Source organism: Bos taurus, chromosome 3 (genome assembly GCF_002263795.3).
Source record: "Bos taurus isolate L1 Dominette 01449 registration number 42190680 breed Hereford chromosome 3, ARS-UCD2.0, whole genome shotgun sequence".
Lineage (NCBI taxonomy): Eukaryota > Metazoa > Chordata > Mammalia > Artiodactyla > Bovidae > Bos > Bos taurus.
Genome location: NC_037330.1, coordinates 3,215,289 through 3,235,503, shown reverse-complemented (window position 1 = coordinate 3,235,503; position 20,215 = coordinate 3,215,289). Strand labels below are relative to the sequence as shown.

At 41.9% G+C, this 20,215-nt stretch overlaps 1 protein-coding gene across 2 annotated transcripts in view; it reads right to left on the bottom strand.

Annotated features, from left to right (window-relative positions):
- The window catches only part of ALDH9A1 (aldehyde dehydrogenase 9 family member A1), a 29,080-nt gene extending 14,168 nt beyond the window's left edge, over positions 1-14,912 (bottom strand). The window contains exons 1-4 of one of the 2 annotated variants that reach the window (XM_005203432.4): positions 14,536-14,912; positions 12,609-12,754; positions 2,147-2,276; positions 1,211-1,345 (exon numbers count right to left, since the gene is read on the bottom strand). In XM_005203432.4, coding sequence (XP_005203489.1) covers positions 1,211-1,345; positions 2,147-2,276; positions 12,609-12,754; positions 14,536-14,560 — 436 coding nt within the window. In that variant the 5' untranslated portion in view covers positions 14,561-14,912. 2 annotated transcript variants of the gene reach the window in all.
- Positions 14,913-20,215: the final 5,303 nt, after the last annotated feature.

The following is a 20,215-nucleotide window of genomic DNA, read 5'->3' as shown; positions in this document are numbered from 1 at the left end:
GCAGAATCTAAAAAGAAATGATACAAATGAACTTATTTATAAAATAACAGATACAGACTCACAGACTTAGAAAAGTAACTTATGGTTGCCAGTGGGGAAGGATGGAGGGCAGGGATAGTTAGGGAGTTTAGGATCAACATGTACACACTGCTGTATTTCAAACTGATAACCAACAAGAACCTACTGCAGAGCACACGGAACTCTACTCAATGCTATACGGCAGCCTGGATGGGAGGGGACTTTGGGGTAGAATGGATACATGTATATGTGATTGGCTGAGTCCCTTCACTGTTCACCTGAAACTGTCACATTGTTAATCAGCTATATGCAATATAAAATTAAAAATTAAAAAAAAACAACTCTAATTGTTTCCTGTTTCCCATCAAATGCTAGACCAAAAATTATTATTAATAAGTAAACCTATCTTGTTCTTCCCTCCTTAGTTTCTCTCATGAAACAGACCAAGCCACACACTTGCAATGTCTCAACCAGTAATGCCTTATGTATCTACAGCTTTTTACATATATTAACCTCATTTAACATTTGCAACAGCAGTATGAAGTAGGTATGATTAGACCTATTTTATATAAGCTGAAACTGAAGATAAGAAAGGTTAATTAATTTGATGCGAGTCTGCAAGGCTAGTAACTTAATTATATTTCTCCTCTATCACAGAGAAATGGGCAAAACGAACATGAGGCAGCAACAAGAAAAAAGCTGCATTTCAATACAATGTCTTAATACTAGACTCTTTTAACCTGAGAGTTTTTTCTAAGACATAATGTCTTCTTTTCCCACAGATTCTTCGCTTTAAATAGTGCAAGAAATCTTTTTATTAATCAACCAAAGCTTCTCTAATGGAAACCTTGCCTTTCATTTCTCTTAAGACACAAATTAAGTTTGTCTTCTGCTTCCTAAATGAAGTGAAATTCCCAAGTGCTACCTGCTACACAGAAACGAATGCTCAGAATTCTTGTCCATAAAGGAAGAGAACTTTCAAGTGCACAAATCTAATTCATTTGACAATAATAATAATAATAATAATAATAAAATCTCCAAGACCAAAATTAACTTTCTTCCTTCCCACAAACAAAAATAAATAAAAATGGGAATAATGTATAACCTCAAAGCTCCCTAGGGGGCAGGGCAGGGGTGAAATCATGCCAGGGAGAAAGGGTAGCTCCCAGGCGGAAGAATAATCCATACTTACCACAAGCCAGAGCTGGAGCCGACTTCCAGCAGGCGATCTGAAAGGGGTAGTTCCACGCTCCTATTCCAACACACACCCCTAGTGGTTCCCTTCTGGTGTAACCAAAGGATCCACCCGGGAGCTGGATGTGTTCGCCTAAGAGGACAGAGAGGGTAGAGAACAGTGTAGGCCGCCTGCCCCAAGAGTCCGCCAGTGCCTGGACTCACTCTGGACTCCAGCCAGACCACCCACCCCCAGCCACTGGGCTCTGGTCTTTTGTTCATTCTAGTTATTCGTACATTGCTTCTGCATGTTCTCTCCACATAAAGAATCCTTATTATCCTTCAAGCTAACGTTCATTCAACTCAATATAATCCTCTAAAAATTTACCAAGCATCCACCACATAACTCACAGGAAATGGAACAGAAATGGGGAGAGACTTGGCAGCTAAACAGTCCCAGGACCCTGAACCTCAGCCTTCTCACCCCCACTGACCTCCTGGGCCTGGCCAACCCAGCCAACATGTGAACTGATGGACACTTCCTAGACAGTAAAAGAAAATTTTTTGCTGAGTAAGTAAAACTAATAAATATGATGCACTCACTGAGTCTTGCAAGAACTGGTTTTTGCACAACCTTGTCTATGCCTCAGCTACAAGGTTAGGGGCTTTATATACTGGGCTGGGCAAAAAGTTTATTCAGGTTTTTCCATACAATGTTATGGAAAAACTACAACCCAATACATCATCTCATCTGATCCCTCTAATAACCAATAAGATAGGGACGATCTCCCGTTTAAATAAAGATAAGTAATTCTCAGTGACACCCAAGTAGAGAGTGTTAAGTCCAAGATTTTAACTCAGGTCTGTCTTAATTCCAAAACCTGTACCCTACTCCACTAGGCTCTGCTCCCCTGCTTCCTATAAGCTGGTCACAGAAGGTGAGGTGTGGGCTTACCAGCCATGGATCCTGCCAAGCCTGCATAGTACTCCAGGCACTGCCAGGAAGTGTCAATGTCCCAGCGGGCCTCAAAGATGGACTTCCCATTGTTGATAGTCTCCATAGTGGCAATTTCATCCCTCCGTTCCTTTGGGCAAAGCAGAGAACTAGACTGAAGACAAATCACCATACACCTCAACATATTCAACAATCAAAACAGAATACATTGCCTAATTTTTCAAAATAGAAACAGCTTGAACTTCCAAAAGAAAGGAATGGCTGGACATCTGGAAGAGATGAAAGTTGTTGCTAAACAGCACCCTGTCCTCCCCATCAAGTAACTGTCACAGATACAAGACCAACACCTCATTCCAAGATTAGTTAGAAAAGGACTGTTCTGAGAAATATTATATATGTACACCTGCACCAAATATGTACAGATATTTGTGCATCAGGTTTTCCTGGTGGCTCAGACAGTAAAGAATCTGCCTGCAACGCAGGACACCCGAGTTCGATCCCTGGGTCAGGAAGATCCCCTGGAGAAGTGAACGGAAACCCACTCCAGTATTCTTGCCTGGAGAATTCCATGGACAGAGGAGCCTGGAGGACTGCAGTCCATGGGGTCGCAAAAAGTCAGACAAGACTGAGTGACTAACACACTGCATGTATACAGTAAGAACAAAGAGTCCTTAGGAGAACTGTACAAAACAGCCAGATACACATCAACACAAATGGGTTTAATTCACCCAAAGAAATGCAGCATGCCAAAATCACAAGATAATTATTTTCTAATGCTCATTACTCATCAATTGTCTTTTCAAATTCTGTTTCCAGATGTGGTTTACACAACTTAAACGTACTACAGATGGCCAAAAACGAACAAAAAGATCTTGGAAATCAGACCTGAAAAAATAAATAATGTCCCCAGAGGAGATGAAAAACTTGAATATGGGGGTTTCCCTGGTGGCTCAGTGGTTGCTACAAAAGTATTGCAATTTTGGACTGTGCATTTTAAATCATTGTAACTAGGCTCAAATACATCTTTTTTAATCAAAATAGAAACTATGACAATCAACACATTTTTGCCAACAAGAAATAAGTTTGTTTATTCTTATAGCATAAAAATCCATGCTTAGGATTCAACAAACCCCTGGAAAGCATTTTCTGCTTCCTGCTGGTTAAGAAAGCATTAGATGCTTGAAGAAGTGGTCGTCAGTTGGCAAGAGGTCGGGTGGAATATGGCAGATGAAGCAAAACTTTGTAGCCCAATCCTCTCAATTTGTGAAGCTTGTACAACTTTTGGTTGTACAATGTGCAGTCAGGCATTGTTGTGGAGAACTGGGCCCTTTCTGTTGACCAGTACCGGCTGCAGGCATTGAAGTTTTCAGTGTATCTCATCAGCTTGCTGTGCATACTTCTCAGATGTAATGGTTTTGCCAGGATTTAGAAAGCTATAGTGGATCAGACCAGCAGCAGACCACCTAACAATGACCATGACCTTTTTTTGGTGCAAATTTGGCTTTGGGAAGTGCTCTGGAGCTTCTTCTTGGTCCAACCACTGTGCTGGTTGTTGCTGGTTGTCATATAAAATCCACTTTTCATTACACATCATGTCCTGATCAAGAAATGGTTTGTTGTTGCACAGAATATGGGAGGACAATACTTCAAAACGATGATTTTTAAATTTTTTGGTTAGCTCATGAGGCACCCACTCATCAAGTGTTTTCACCTTTCCAATATGCTTCAAACACCAAATGATCATAGAATGATCAACTCTGAGTTCTTGTGCAATTTCTCATGTAGTTGTAAGAGGATCAGCTTCGATAATGGCTCTTAATTGGTCACTGTCAACTTCTGATGGCCGGCCACTATGTTCCTCATCCTCAAGACACTCATCTCCTTTGCAAAACCTCTTGAACCACTGCTGCACTGTATATTCATTAGCAGTTCCTGGGCCAAACACATTGTTGCAAGCTGTCTGCACTTCTTTATGACTTATTTTGAATGCTAATAAAAAAGTCATTCGAATTTGCTTTTTGTCTAACATCATTTCTATAGTCTAAAATAAATACAAAATAAACAGCAAGCAACAAGTCATTAGCAAAAAAAAGAGAAATGCGCATTAAAATGATGTATAACATAACCACATTTAAGAACGTAATCCAGGATCAAATGGCAAAGTTCAACAATGCAAAACTGCAATTACTTTGGCACCAATCTGTGTCTCCTAGACACAGGTTCGATCCCTGATCTGGGAAGATGCCACATGAAGCAACTAAGCCTATGAGCCACAACTATTGACCTATGGTCTAGAGCTGGGGAGCTGGAACTACTGTGTCCATGTGCCACAACTACTGAAGCCCATGTGCTCTAGAGCCCACGCTCTGCAACAAGAAAAGCCACTGAAATAAGAAGATGGCATGCTGCAACGCAGAGTAGCCCCTGCTTGCCGCAACTAGAGCAAAGTCCTCATGGCAACAAAGACGTAGCACAGCCAAAAATAAATAAAATTATTTAGAAAATCTCAATATGTAAGAAATAGGTATTTGCTATTACAGATCTGATTTTCATTAAAAAAAAAAACACTGTGGTCAAAATCTGTACATAAAACATGAATTGAACAATTGACAAGAAAGATGAATCTCTTACTAAAACTGACAATCAGTATGGCTGACCAGAAGCAAAATGAAATTAACACAAGTGTCTAACACAAGAGCTACCAAGTACAGATCTCAGAAAGCACGGAAGGATGAAATACAGGAAACGGCACTTTGATCATGATAATTGGACATGGTCTATTTCTACAAAGACTGGAGGTATGAAGTGCTTTGATTCGTTCATTCCACATTTGTTGGATTCCAGAAAAGATGACAGAGTAGGACTTGAGCTCAGCTCCTTTCATGAAAACACCAAAATCACAACTAACTGCTAAACAGCCATCAACAAGAAAGACCAGAACCTCCCAAAAAAGCTATTCTGCATCCAAAGACAAAGAAGAAGTCAACAAGATGGTGCGGGGCGGTACACTGCTAATCTAGTCAAATCCCACACTCACCAGGTAGGTGACCCACAAATTGGAAGATAATTATATTGCAGAGGTTCTTCCACAGGAGTGAGAGTTCTGAGCCCCACATCAGGCACCCCAGCCTGGAATACTGGCATCAGGAGGAGGAGCCCCCAGAGCATTTGGCTTTGAAGACCAGCAGGTCTTAATTATAGGGACTCCACAGGAGTGGAAGAGATAAAAACTTCACTCTTGGAGGATGCACAGAAGATCTCATGCACACCAGAACCCCAGGAAAAAGCAGCAAGTGACTCCATAGGAGCCTGGGTCAGACCTACCTGCTGGTCTCTGAGTGTGTCCTGAGAAGGCAGAGGGTGGCTGGCTTTGGTTTACAGTGAGGACAAGGACATCAGTGGCAGAGGAACCACAGAATACTCACTGGCATGAGCTCTCCTGAAGGCTGATATTTTGGCACCAAGACCTGGCTCCCCCAACAGCCTACAGGCCCCAGTGCTGGGATGCCTCGGGCCAAACAACCAACAGGGCGGAAACACAGCCCCATCCACCAGCAGACAGGCTGCCTAAAGTCTTCTTAAAGACTAAAGCCACGTCTAGACTCATCGCTTGACACGGCCCTGCCCACCAGAGGGCTAAGACCCAGACCCACATACCAGTAGGCAGGAACCAGCCCCTCCCTCCAGGAGGCCTGCAAAAGCCTCTAAACCAGCCTCATCCATGAGGCAGCAGATACCAGGAACAAGAGGAATAACTCCCCTGCGGCCTACAGGATGGAGACCACAAACACAGAGAGTTAGATAGAGGAGACAGCAGAGAAACATGTTCCAGATGAAGTAACAGGAGAAAACCCCAGAACAACAACCAAGTGAAGTGGAGCTGGACAATCATTTCACACTCTTTACTAAGAAAAAGGACAGATCCAGTCTCTTCCTTCAAGGAGCTCACTTCTTAAAAAGGAAGTTAGTAAGTGCCAAACAAAATTCTGCAATTACTGAATAGACATGTTTCTTCAGAAAGGATGATTTGTTTACATCCAAATATAGTCTAAATTAAACTGCCTTTCAAACCAACAATTTACCTTCTCTTTCCTGATTCTATACTCACCAAAACAATTTTTTAACAATTAATTAATTTTTCCCAGTTACTGATACTAGAAAGAGGGTACTTAGGAAGACAACAGCCATTAGTTCTGATGTAACAGTTCTTGAATTAAAAGACACTTACTCCTTGGAAGGAAAGTTATGACCAACCTAGACAGCATATTCAAAAGCAGAGACATTACTTTGCCAACAAAGGTCCGTCTAGTCAAGGCTATGGTTTTTCCAGTGGTCATGTATGGATGTGAGAGTTGGACTGTGAAGAAGGCTGAGTGCCGAAGAATTGATGCTTTTGAACTGTGGTGCTGGAGAAGACTCTTGAGAGTCCTTTAGACTGTGAGGAGATCCAACCAGTCCATTCTAAAGGAGATCAGCCCTGGGTGTTCTTTGGAAGGAATGATGCTAAAGCTGAAACTCTTTGTACTCTTGAAACTCTTAATACTTTGGCCACCTCATGCAAAGAGTTGACTCACTGGAAAAGACTCTGATGCTGAGAGGGATTGTGGGCAGGAGGAGAAGGGGACGACAGAGGATGAGACGGCTGGATGGCATCACTGACTCGATGGACGTGAGTCTGAGTGAACTCCGGGAGTTGGTGATGGACAGGGAGGCCTGGCATGCTGCAATTCACGGGGTCGCAAAGAGTCACACACGACTGAGCGACTGAACTGAACTGAACTGACTGAACAGTTCTTTAACCAGGTGTGAATCATCCCACTTCTTGATGTGTTGAGTATGATCAATGTAAAACACATTTTCAAAAGGCAGGGAACTAGTCCCTAAAGAGGAAGTAGGCACCAGTTCACTAATCAGCATAAACACACTGATGAAATCAGTATGTTACACTTCAAACACATGAAGAAATATTAAACTGACAAAAGTGAAATGCTGTTGTCTTCCACATTAATACAAGCATGAACAGACGAGAATTAATCTATGACTACTGCTGAAAAGCCTTGGAATATTTACTAAGAAAGGAAGTTTCATTAAGATTTTTTTTTTTTTTTGGTAAAGAATGGACAGGCAATTAGTTTTGAGGACTATTTCAAGGTTTCAACTCAAAGAGAAAATTCAATCTATTGGCTGGTCTTTTGAAATTTTTCTTGTCTTATTCCAGCATCCTCTATCCTCATGCAAAAGGTTATTTCTAAAAAGCCATTGTGGGGCCTTTTGACATACCTTGCTGCTGCTACTGCTGCTAACTCGCTTCAGTCACGTCCGACTCTGTGCGACGCCATAGACGGCAGCCCATCAGGCTCCCCTGTCCCTGGGATTGTCCAGGCAAGAACATTGGAGGGAGTTGCCATTTCCTTCTCCAACACATGAAAGTGAAAAGTGAAAGTGAAGTCGCTCAGTTGTGTCCGACTCTTATCGACCCCATGGACTGCAGCCTACCAGGCTCCTCTGTCCATGGGAGTTTCCAGGCAAGAGTACTGGAGTGGGGTGCCATTTCCTTCTCCAACACATGAAAGTGAAAAGTGAAAGTGAAGTCGCTCAGTTGTGTCCGACTCTTATCGACCCCATGGACTGCAGCCTACCAGGCTCCTCTGTCCATGGGAGTTTCCAGGCAAGAGTACTGGAGTGGGGTGCCATTGCCTTCTCCTTACAAGGATCATAAAAAAGACACTGATGAAAACTATCAAGCAGTCCAAGGGAATCTCTAACACTTAATACTGCATTCAGGGAAATGGGATTCCTTTGCCCTCCTGGGATAAGGAGGGCAGAAGGGAAAGGGGAAAACAATGTAAGCTTCCTGCCCCTACTAGCTCCAAGAGCCACCATAAAACAAAACTGTCCACCATGACAACGCACTGCAATGAGCATCTCTTGGGAAGCATGTGCTTCATATCTACCCCTATCCCTCTCTTGGCCACCCCGCTTCTCATGTGACCTGACCACGGGTCCACTGGATGAAAGGGAAGAAGAAAAGCCCCATCCCCCTCCTTCATTTCAAACCGCCAAGCAAGCATTAAGTGTCTAGCTTTTTTATAAGAGAACAGCATGAGCAAAGACATGCCCATTCAACTCTAATAAGCCTGAGCCCCTGCTTGCTTCAAGAGGCAGAGCTGAGCAAAAGAACGGCTGAAGGCAAGTGCATAAGCTACACACGCACTCTTTTCTATGTGTAAATAGTGGTAAAATACATTATAGTTTTAAAATACATTTCTCTCTCCTTTTAAAGCCAAATGACAGCGACTTTCCTAAGGAGGCTCCAACTTAGAAATGATTGGTGCCTACCATTAAGATCTTTATAATTTGATAAAAAGCATCAAAAAATTCAAGGTGAAAAGGGAAACTTTTTTCCCTTTTTTTTGAAACCATCACATACAATGGTATGTGTAACTAACACATACCAAAAACTGTTCATTTCACTAGGAGTCCATAGGCTTCCAGCTAAGATAGAGTAATAGGGATCAGATTTAGGCTCCATCCTCAAGCAACTAAAAATACCAGATAAAATACACAAAACAACAATTTTTACAAAACAACAATTTTCAGACACTGGACATTGGACAGCTCAGGACAGTGATCCCTGAGAGAAGGAAACAAATGAGGTGGGCCCTACATATGTTCTTGCCTGCTTCCTGGAAAAAGTCTCTATCAGAGAGCCAGTAAGAGGGCCTTAGGTGGGACCCAACAGATACTCTGAGTTAAGGAAACAGGTTGGGCATTCAAGGACTATGTGATGGCTACAGTATGCATTCTAGGGATAGGAGAGAAGAGAGCTGCACAGAAGAATCCCAGAGATCCCCCTTAAGTCTTCATCTGAGAACTGGTCAGTGTGAGGACCCTACCCAAGGCTAGGAAAAAACTAACCAAGAAGGTGAAAAGGAAAAAAAAAAAAAATCCCCAGAACTCACATAGGGGCATGAACAATTCATGTTCCCACCAGTCATGTTAAGAAAAACTTCACTAGTACACAGAGCATCAAGCTAGGTATTCAGAAGGGTATTCAATAGTGGGGGAAAATAAGCTGTTCTGATCACACCTAACAAAGAACAGGAACAAGTCTTGCAAGGATCAAACTAATTCCAAGTAACTTCACTGTGTCCCAGAACAAAGCTCATTAATGTTTTAAAGTACAAGAATATTCAGCATCCAACACATAAAAATCACAATGTTTAGTGATAACAAATTACTAGACAGGCAAAAGATAGGAAAGTTATATAACATTTAACCAGGAGGAAAAAAACCAGTCATCCAAAACAGGAAAGTTATATAACACCTAACAAGGAGGAAAAAGTCAACCAACAGAAAGAGATCCAGAGCTGGTAGATGTCACAATTAGTAGAGGGAGATATTAAAAGTTATTATGACTATATTCCATGTGTTCAGGAAAGTAGAGGAAAACATGAACATGTTAAGGAGCAACATGGAACAACAACAAAAAAGACTCACGTTGCACGTCTAGAGATGAAAAATACACCAGACGGGATTAACAGCAGATCAGATACTATGGAAGAAAAGGTAGGTGAACTTTACGTGTAACAATGCAAATTACCCAAAATGAAACACAGAGAGAAAAAACTGCGGAAAAAAATGAACAGATCATTAGTGAACTGTAGAACAGTTTCAAGTAGCCCAAGGTATATGTAATTGGAGGCTCTGAAGAAGAGGAAATAGAAGAGTGGGGGCAGAAGAAATATCTAAAGAAATAATAGCCATAATTTTTCCAAATGTAACTATATATGTACAAATTCAAGAGAAACTCCAAACAAAAGAAATATAAAGAAAACTGCATCAAAAGACAATGAACTTGTTTAAAACTGATGACAAGAAGAAAATCTTAAAAGCAGCCAGAGAGGTAACAAATATTTAATAGAAGGGAGCAAAAATAAGAATGACAGCAGACTTTTCTTCTGAAACAAAACAAGTCAGAAGACAGCAATGCAACATCTTTAAAGCACTGAAAGAAAAAACTGTCAATCTAGAATTATTTATCTAGAACTCTTTTTGAAAATGAAAGCAAGGACATCCCTGGTGGTCCAGTGGTAAAGAATCTGCCTGCAGTTCAGGGGATATGGCTTTGATCCCTGGTCCAGGAAGATTCCATATGCCTCGGGGCAACTAAGCCCATGCGCCACTCCAGAGCCCACAGGCTTCGAGTACTGAGCCCTAACGACAGCAATGACTGAAGCCTGCAAGCCCTAGAGCCCGTGATTTGCAACACAGGCAACCACAGCAATGAGAAGCCTGCACACTGCAACTAGAGGGCAGCCCCTGCCTGCAGCAGCTCCAGAAAGCCCACACAGCAGCGAAGACAGCACAGCCAAAAACAGATAAGTAAAAAGTGTAAAACTAATATAAATAAAGGAATAATGAAAGTGAAATAAAGACTTCAGACATACAAAAGCTAAAAGAACATCTCTAGCAAACCTGCACATGAAACATGCTAAGGAAATTTCTTCAAGCAGAAATAAAAATGGTAACATAGAAATCTGGGCCTTCCCAAAGGGATGAAGAACACTAGTTATGTTAAAAATGTGAGTAAATATAAATATTTTTATCTTATAGAAGATAATTGTGCGTAGTTTAAAAATGGAAAGGGCAAGGAACTATAGATCATGGTTAAATTCAAAAATCACTGAAAGAAAACAACCAGGGGCTAAACTGTAGGTTGTGGTCAGGGGGTGGGATCTGTTCAGTCATAGAATAATTTCAGGTAAAGGTGGATCCAGGGCTTCCCTGGTGTTTCAGGGCTAAAGAATCTGAATGCCAATGCAGGAGGCGCAGGTTTGATCATCAGTCTGGAAGGTCCCCTTGAGAAGGAAATGGCAACCCACTCTAGAATTCTTGCCTGGGAAATCCCACGGACAGAGAAGCCTGGAGAGCTAAAGTCCATGGGATTGCAAAAAGTCAAACAGGACTTAGTAACTGAACAAAAACAACAGCAGCAAAGGTAGATTCAGGCCATGATCATCAGACAAGAGCTTTCGAGAAAGACAGTAATATATTTTTGACTGTAAAAAATTATATAAAATATTAAAGAAAACGGAATGAAGAGTTTAAAGAAAAAGAAAATTAACATTACACAGTCGATTTCAGAGCAAAAAAAAAATAGGTACTACTCAGGATTTTAAAAATAATTTTATAATAATAAAAGAGCCAGTTCTTAAGAAGGTAAAACAAACCAAATGCTTATGCACAAGCAAAAGTGAGAGGCAAGTTAGAATAATAAATTATCAGCTTTGAGTTACAACTTTTAATCTACCAAATTAAAAATAAATTTTGATAAAAGAAAACACCTTGTTGGGAGAAAATTCTCCAGGAATATTCTGATATTACTGCATGGTGTAGGCTTTCAGCAAAGGCCACCGGCAAGCAGACTGAAAAGCAAAGGCCTTGGAAGGCAATGACAGCATCTCCCTAAAGACGGAGGTCTCTGAAAAGATGTGGAGATAAAAAGCTCTCTACTCCCAGTTCTTGGAGACTTCTGCTTACATTCCAGGGTAATAAATCTAGTGATACCTTTCCCCTTAACCTTGGAGATCTGCTCAGTGAGTAACATCTCATTAACCTTAACAAGTAACCTTTCACCAAAGGAGAGAATGGGCAGATGTGCCCCTTATAAGTTGAGTCTCTTAATTTTGGGGTTCCTCTCCTACAGTGCAACCCACTGTATGCAACAGGATAACATCTAGCTCTTACTGCATCACCCCATGGGGACTGGGGCTCAGAAAACTAGTACTAAAGTATTTTGCTGTGAGTAATAAACTCTCTCTCTAATCCAGAAAACTTTATGTTTCTTGTCAGAATACGCATATAACCTTGCAAACAGGGTAACTCTCAGACCCCCAGTTTCTGACATAACACACTGATAAGGAAAAAAGTCATCACAGTCCTACACTGAGAGATATCCCTGATTTATATTTTGGTGTATATCCTCTGAATCTTCTAATTTTCTGTAAAGACAATCTAGTACTTTTGCCTTTTAAGACTGTAAAAAGCTAAACTTTATTTCATAAGAGGGAAACAGGAATGAATCTATGAAATCTTCTAGGCAACTAAGGCAGAAAATTAACCTGAAAAAGAAAAGTCAACTTCAGAGTCATCAGAGGAAAGAGTAAACCTATAGTTAAAAAGAAAAGGAGACAAGCTACAAAGGATACATTATCATTACAACAAAGAAGGAAAAGAAAGCCTGCCCAGGGAGATGTCACAAGGAGCCTAGAGCCAGAAAGAAATCACTGAAGGAAAGCTTGTTGTACATATCAAAGTGAGCATATGGAAATGTTTTTGGATCTCATCAAAAAGGTATCACTTAATAATGCACCAGTCTAACTGCAAATCATCACACACACAAAAAAATCACAGAGCAATGCAAGAGGACTTTTCTGGAAGAGATTAAATTAAAACATACCCTTATTATCCTGGCAGCCTCCAAAAGGATTCGGCAACGCTCCATGCCAGATTTTTGACTCCATATTTTAAAGGCAGCCTTTGCATCCTGAACAGCCAAATTTACTTCCTTTTCTCCTGAACATGTGAAAGTAGCTATCACCCTACCTATAAATACAGGGAAAGTCAGTGTTAATTTCAAATGTTTGCCACATATTTTAAATAAAGTATTGTGTATCCATTTTCCTTTCAGTGATCCTCTTCCTGTTTTTAAGTATAGTCTGATTTAGTGACTACCCCTAAAGCAACAGCTTATCTTTTAAAGAATCTAATAAAAGTTGAACACTTGTCTTCAGAAAAATGTACTGTGTCTCTTGCCTAGCACACCTTGAACTCTGGGGGTAAGAACTCCTGCCCTCCTCTATTTCACACTTGGGTTTACTAAGGTTAACTTCCTATCAATTATTTCACAATGCTCTTTAACAGTATTTTATAATCTCAGAGGTCTTGCAAAATCAAAGTATTCACTCTCCTGGGTTATGAACTCTGATTTTAAATCACTGGTCTGTGTTCTATGTAAGTCATATAATACTACTGATACTTGATGAACATGGTTAATAAATAGAGGATCAAGAAAAGATATTACTAAAAGCAAGAAAATTTTTTTCTCAAATATGAGGGAAAAAAATCCCAATCTCTCATTTTCTTCTTGTTTTTGTTGTTCAGTTACTAAGTCACGTCTGACTTTTTGTGACCCCATGGGCTGTAGCCTGCCAGGCTCCTTTGTCCATGGGATTTTCCAGGCAAGAATTCTGGAGTGGGTTGCCATTTCCAACTCCAGGGGATCTTCCAGACCCAGGGATCGAACCCACATCTCCTATGTTGGCAGGTGCATTCTTTACCACTGGACCACCTCGGAAGCCCATTTCATTTTCTTACTTCAATCCTATTCCCTACACTGGGCAAAATATAAAATGATCAGTTTTTCTAGACCCAAATCCTAAGGGTTGTGACTGACACTACTAAAAAGAAATCTCTAGGATGTCAGTTAAGGGTCTTCCCTCCCACAAGAACATCTGGGACTCTGCTTTTTCCAGAGATTTCACAAACCTGTATTATAAATTTGAGTAGCCAATTGATAGACGTAGTGGCTAAGAATCACACAGAACACACTGTAGGCAGTTAAAATAAAGAGCAATTTTTCTGTCTTTTGTATCAATATGGGAGTGGGAAATCAAGAGGCCTAAAGGAGAGCCTGATGGTGGCTGTGGGCCCTTCCTGCTCTGACAAGTCGCTGCTCTGTGGTTTTCTGTAATTGATCACACCTAAATTCTCCAGTTTCTTGAAATTCAGTTTTATCCATCTGGGGATATACTATTCGGTTTGCACAAACATTTATATTTCTCTCCTCGCAAACATTAAACCTAGCAAAACAAAATAAAAACAAAAAACTTCTTCCTCATTTGCTTTGTGATCTTTGGCCTTCCCAAGGCGTGGCACAGTGCTTGGCACACATTAAATACTGGATAAAAGCAGAATTTTTTATGTCCCTTTCCCAGCTCTGGTTCGTGTCCGGAAATACTTTAACACTAGGGGATGGCAACAAAGTAATCATTCACGCTCATTACAACCATCTGTGCATGCTCCTCCATTTTGGCACAAGTATTTCTTTTCACCCTGTCCTAGAACTCTTCTAAGTCCACCGTTGAAGACATTACTGAGATCCTACCTTTAAAATTTAATAATTAACACAAAGACACTACCTTACCCACCAGGGCTCTCTGGACTCTGTTCAGGCTGTTGTGAAATTAACCTTGACCCCACCGCGCAACTCACGAGCTGCTCCCCTTTTCTACGACTCCTTCCTGCCCGGGTCCAGAAGCTCTCGTGTTTGCGCAGCATCCTTAGCTGCCTACACAGATAACTTTATACTCTACACCATCACTTACCCGTGCTCAGTAAACGTCTGTTCATTGCACTACTCGAAGCTTCGGGAAGTTAGAATAGGTTTCACCCCTGGGGCGGGGGAGCGTCAGTCCGCGCCACAGCTTCGCCCCTACCCTGGCCCCCTCGACCCGGCCCCAGCGCCGTCCCTCCGACCCGTTACCGGTTGCTGGCTCGAAAGCCTTCTCGGTGCCGGAGGCATCCACTGGTTCCACGCGGGCCCCGCCACGGTAATTGAGCGGCTGCGACACGACGAAGGTGCCAGTGCTCATGGCGGCGATCCGAGCAGAAGCTGGCCTGAGGGTGCGGGAAAGCGTACACAGTGCAGCCAGGCCAGCTCGGAGAAACATGGGGAGCAGGAGCCGCGGAGAGGGCCAAGCCTGAGGGGCGGGGCCGCGGGGGGGGGCGGGGCAGGACGCGGGCTGAGGGAGGGGCGGGGCCGGGCGAGGGCTGGGGCAGTGCGGAGGGGCGGGGCCGAGGCAAGACGCGAGCTGAGGGAGGGGCGCGCCCCGACTAGAGTTGAGGGGCCTCCAGACAAGGGCCCGCCTTCCGGGGCGGAGTTTGCAAGACTTCCGTGCAGTCAGTTGGCTAGTCGGTGGTCCAGGTCGGCTCCTCGCTTAGCCTAGAGGCTGGGTGGCACATCAGTCTTACACATAAACTCACGCACGCCCACGCACTCACTTTCTCCCCCTCACTGTCTCCAGAAAGTGAAAGTGAAGTCGCTCAGTCGTGTCCGACATGGACTGTAGCCCACCAGGCTCCTCTGTCCATGGGATTCTCCAGGCAAGAGTACTGGAGTAGGTTGCCATTTCCTTCTCCAGGGGATCTTCCCAACCCAGGGGTCGAACCCCAGGCCTCCCGCACTACGGCAGACGCTTTACCGTCTGAGCCACCAGAGAAGCTCAGTATTTATAACAAGAGTTTTCAGGTACATCACTACATGTAATCAGCCTAGGGTCTTCTGATCATTCGGTCTAAGGAAAGGGGAGGATTAGATCCAGTGATTAGGATTACCCATTTCCACTGCACTAGACACCGTTGAACCCCTGATGAAGGAACTAAGATCAAAAGATCACACATGCCATGCCAGGGCGTGTGTGTGTGTGTGTGTGTGTGTGTGTGTGTGTGTATAATGAAAGAAAGTAAAAGTGTTAATTGCTCAGACCTGTCTGACTCTGCGACCCCAAGGACTGTAGTCCGCCTGGCTCCTCTGTCCATGGGATTTTTCAGGCAAGAATACTGGAGTGGGTAGTCATTCCCTCCTCCAAGGGATCTTCCCAACCCAGGGATGGAACCCAGCTCTCCTAAATTGCAGGCAGATTGTTTACCGTCTGAGCAACCAGGGAAGTATATATTTATTTATCTATTTATCAATATCTCCTAGCTGAGCATGTTATAACTTTCTTAGATTATCTGGTACACATCTCCCAAACGTCAAACTTTATACAGATAATGAGGTTTACATTTCTTTCTTCTTCCAGATCAGTGTTTAAAACAAGAGTTTTAAGTTCAAATAGGTAACACAGACTTTGAAAAGAAAGTTGTCTTTTTTTTTTTTACTTTGGCAGGAAAGCACAACAGAGAAATCTACTCCATATGATAAACAATAGAGTTAGTCACACCATAATTAGTCACAAAGTGACTTTGTGAATTAATTTTACTTCTGAATTAATTCTCTTTACCTCTGAATTAATTAGCTTTCATGTTTGGTTGGGCTTCCGTGGTGGCACTGGTAAAGAATCTGCCTGCAATGCAGAAGACCAGAGTTCGATCCCTGGATCAGGACGATTCCCTGGAGGCGGGCATGGCAACCCACTCCAGTATTCTTGCCTGGAGAATCCCATGGACAGATTCTCCCATGACAAAGAGCAGACTACAGTCCACGGGGTTGCACAGAGATAGACTCGACTGAAGCAGCAGCAGCAGCAGCATGCTTGGTTGTATTATCAAAGGCAAAGATAGCAGATGCTTATGTAAGAAAGACATTTATTTCTCTATCATAGAACATGCTAAACAGTGCAGCAATAATACAGTGGCCCTAAAGTGTTAGAAAGGGGCCCCCTTGGTTCTTCTGCTCTGACACTCTCACATGTTAATTTCTCCATGTTCTTTCAAAGACCACTCTCCCTTATCTTCTCATAGAGGAGCTTCAGACATACGGAGACATAGCTACCATCTTGTATGTCACAAAAAGCATCCAGACAATTTTGATGCAGGTGACTCATGTAGTCCTTGGACCACACTCAAAACAACTAAGTTTGTTTCCAAATTATGACTCTTGGAACACTGATTTTGTAAGATGTTCCTTATTTTAAAAAAAAGATTCTATTTAATATACTCTTCTTCTGGAAATTAACAATAATTATTAGCACATTTAGAGCTCAAGTAAGTGCTGCAGTAAAAAAATCTGTTCAAAACAAGTGAGGGAGATTAGAAGTACAAACTTCCAGTTATAAAATAAAAGAGTCACAGGGGTATAATATACAACACAGGGAATACAATCAATAATATTGCAATAACTTTGTATGGTAACCAGTCTTAAAGTGGTGATCATTTTATAATGTAGGGAAATATCGAATCACTCTGCTGTATTCCTGAAGCTAATGTAATATTTTAAGTTGATTGTACTTCAATAAAAAATATTAATTGAAGAAACAAATTTGTTCAATGTAATAACCTATGATTTCCCAATCTTATTTGAATGCAGCACTGATTTTTCAAGTGACCACTGATAAACACTTTGGAAAATGTTTTGAAGTCAAGTTGGGAGATGAGACTTAAAGTTTAGCTAGTAAGGAGTCTTCGAGTGCAGTATGTGCTAAGTTGCTTCTGTTGTGTCCGATTCTTTGCAATCCCATGGACGATAGCACAACAGGCTCCTATGTCCATAGCGATTCTCCAGGCAAGAATACTGGAGTGGGTTGCCATTCCCTCTTCCAGGGGATCTTCCCTACTCAGGGATTGAACCCACATCTCTTGTGGCTCCTGCATTGTAGGCAGATTATTTACTTGTGAGAAGTCCCACATTTTTCTAAATTTCATGAAAATTATAAATTTTCCAATCCAAGAAGTTCAATCAAGCTCTAACAGAAGAAATACTAATAAAAGTACATCAACACACATCCTAACTAAAATTCTAGGAAACTGTGATAAGTACAAGTTCTAAAATAGGTGTTACGGAGTCCTTCTTCAAGGATTATTCAGCTTTTGCAGCCTTATTTCACAATCAGGGAGCCGAGGGTTTATTTTAACAAAACTTTTTTAGGCCAGGCTTTCCACAGTTTCTTCAGGATTCTCTCACTTCACAATTTTCAGTTCAGTCACTCAATCATGTGTGACACTTTGCAATCCCATGGACTGTAGCACGCCAGGCTTCCCTGTCCATCACCAATTCCCAGAGCTTGCTCAAAATCATGTCCATCGAGTCAGTGATGCCATCCAACCATCTCATCCTCTGTCATCCCCTTCTCCTCCTGCCTTCAATCTTTCCCAGCATCAGGGTCTTTTTCAATGAGTCTGTTTTTTGCATTAGGTGGCCAAAGTATTGGAGCTTCAGTTCAGCATCAATCCTTCCAAAGAATATTCAGGACTGATTTCCTTTAGGATTGACTGGTTCGATCTCCTTGCAGTCCAAAGGACTTTCAAGAGGCTTCTCTAGCACCACAGTCCAAAAGCATCAATTCTTCAGCACTCAGCTTTCTTTATAGTCCAACTCTTACATCCATACTTGACTACTGGAAAAAACATAGCTTTGACTAGACGGATCTTTGTCAGCAAAATAATATCTCTGCTTTTTAATATGCTGTCTAGGTTGATGACAGCTTTTCTTCCAAGGAGTAAGCATCTTTTAATTTCATGGCTGCAGTCACCATCTGCAGTAATTTTGGAACCCATATAAAGTCTTTCACTGTTTCCATTGTTGCCCCATCTATTTGCCATGAAGTGATGGGACTGGATGCCATAATCTTAGCTCTTGGAATATTGAGTCTTAAGCCAGCTGTTTCACTTTCAAGAGGCTCTTTAGTTCCTCTTTGCTTTCTGCCATAAGGGTGGTGTCATCTGCATATCTGAGGTTATTGATATTTCTCCCGGCAATCTTGATTCTAGCTTGTGCTTCATCCAGCCCAGCATTTTGCATGATGTACTCTGCATATAAGTTAAATAAGCAGGGTGACAATATGCAGCCTTGACATACTCCTTTCCCAATTGGAAGCAGTCCGTTGTTCCATGTCCAGTTCTAACTATTGCTTCTTGACCTGCTACAGATTTCTCAGTAGGCAGGTAAGGTGGTCTGGTATTTTCATCTCTTGAAGAATTATCCACAGTTTGTTGTGATCCACACAGTCAAAGGCTTTAGCATAGTCAATGAAGCAGAAGTAGATGTTTTTCTGGAATTCTTTTACTTTATCTATGATCCAGTGGATGTTGGTAATTTGATCTCTGGTTCCTCTGACTTTTCTAAATCCAGCTTGAATGTCTGAAAGTTCTTGGTTCAGGTACTGTTGAAGCCTAGCTTGGAGAATTTTCAGCATTACTTTACTAGCATGTGAGATGAGTACAATTGTGTGGTAGTCTGAACATTCTTTGGCACTGACTTTCTTTGGGACTGGAATGAAAACTGACCTTTTCCAGTTCTGTGGCCACTGCTGAGTTTTCCCAATTTGCTGACATATTGAGTGCAGCACTTTTACAGCATCATCTTTTAGGATTTGAAATAGCGCAACTGGAATTTCATCACCTCCACTAGCTTTGTTTGTCGTGATGCTTCCTAAGGCCCACTTGGCTTCACTCTTCAAGATGTCTGGCTCTAGGTGAGTGATCACACCATTGTAGTTATCTGGGTCATGAAGATCTTTTTTATATAGTTCTTGTGTGTATTCTTGCCACCTCCTCTTAATATCTTCTGCTTCTGTTAGGTCCATACCATTTCTGTTCTTTATTGAGCCCATCTTTGCAGGAAATATTCCATTGGTATCTGTAATTTTCTTAATCTTAAGAAAGACTTAAGGAAGAGATCTTAGTCTTTCCCATTCTATTGTTTTCCTCTATTTCTTTGCACTGATCACTGAGGAAGGCTTTCTTATCTCTTCTTGCTATTCTTTGGAACTCTGCATTCATATGGGTATATCTTTTCTTTTCTCCTTTGCCTTTCGCCTCTCTTCTTTTCTCAGCTATTTGTGAGGCCTCCTCAGACAACTATTTTGCCCTTTTGCATTTCTTTTTTGTGGGGATGGTTTTGATCATGGCCTCTTATAAAATGTCATGAACCTCCTTCCATATGTCATGTAAGTGTATGTTCCTCGGTTCTTTGTCTCATCACAACAAAGATTTGGAGTGATGGACATTGAAGCCCCCTCGGCGTGTCACAGCTCTCAGGTCTTGGATAGACTGTGTTATAGCTCTCAGGTCTCCAATGGACCATGTTATAGCCCTTAGACAAATCAGTGTTACAGCTCAGTGTTACAGCTCTATTTTATTTAGAAGATAGCAGGAAAATCCATCTTCGAGGTGTGAGGGCACGTCGATCCAAAGACACGAGGAGAAGAGCACCCCAGTGTGTGGGAGAGAGAGAGAGAGAGCGTTTGCTTCTCTATTTATATGTTTATCTCTCCCTGGGCCTGTCCTATGTAAATTGGGCCAGCCAGGAGTGTTGTTTGTTTTACCTGAGGTCCTCACTCCGGTCCT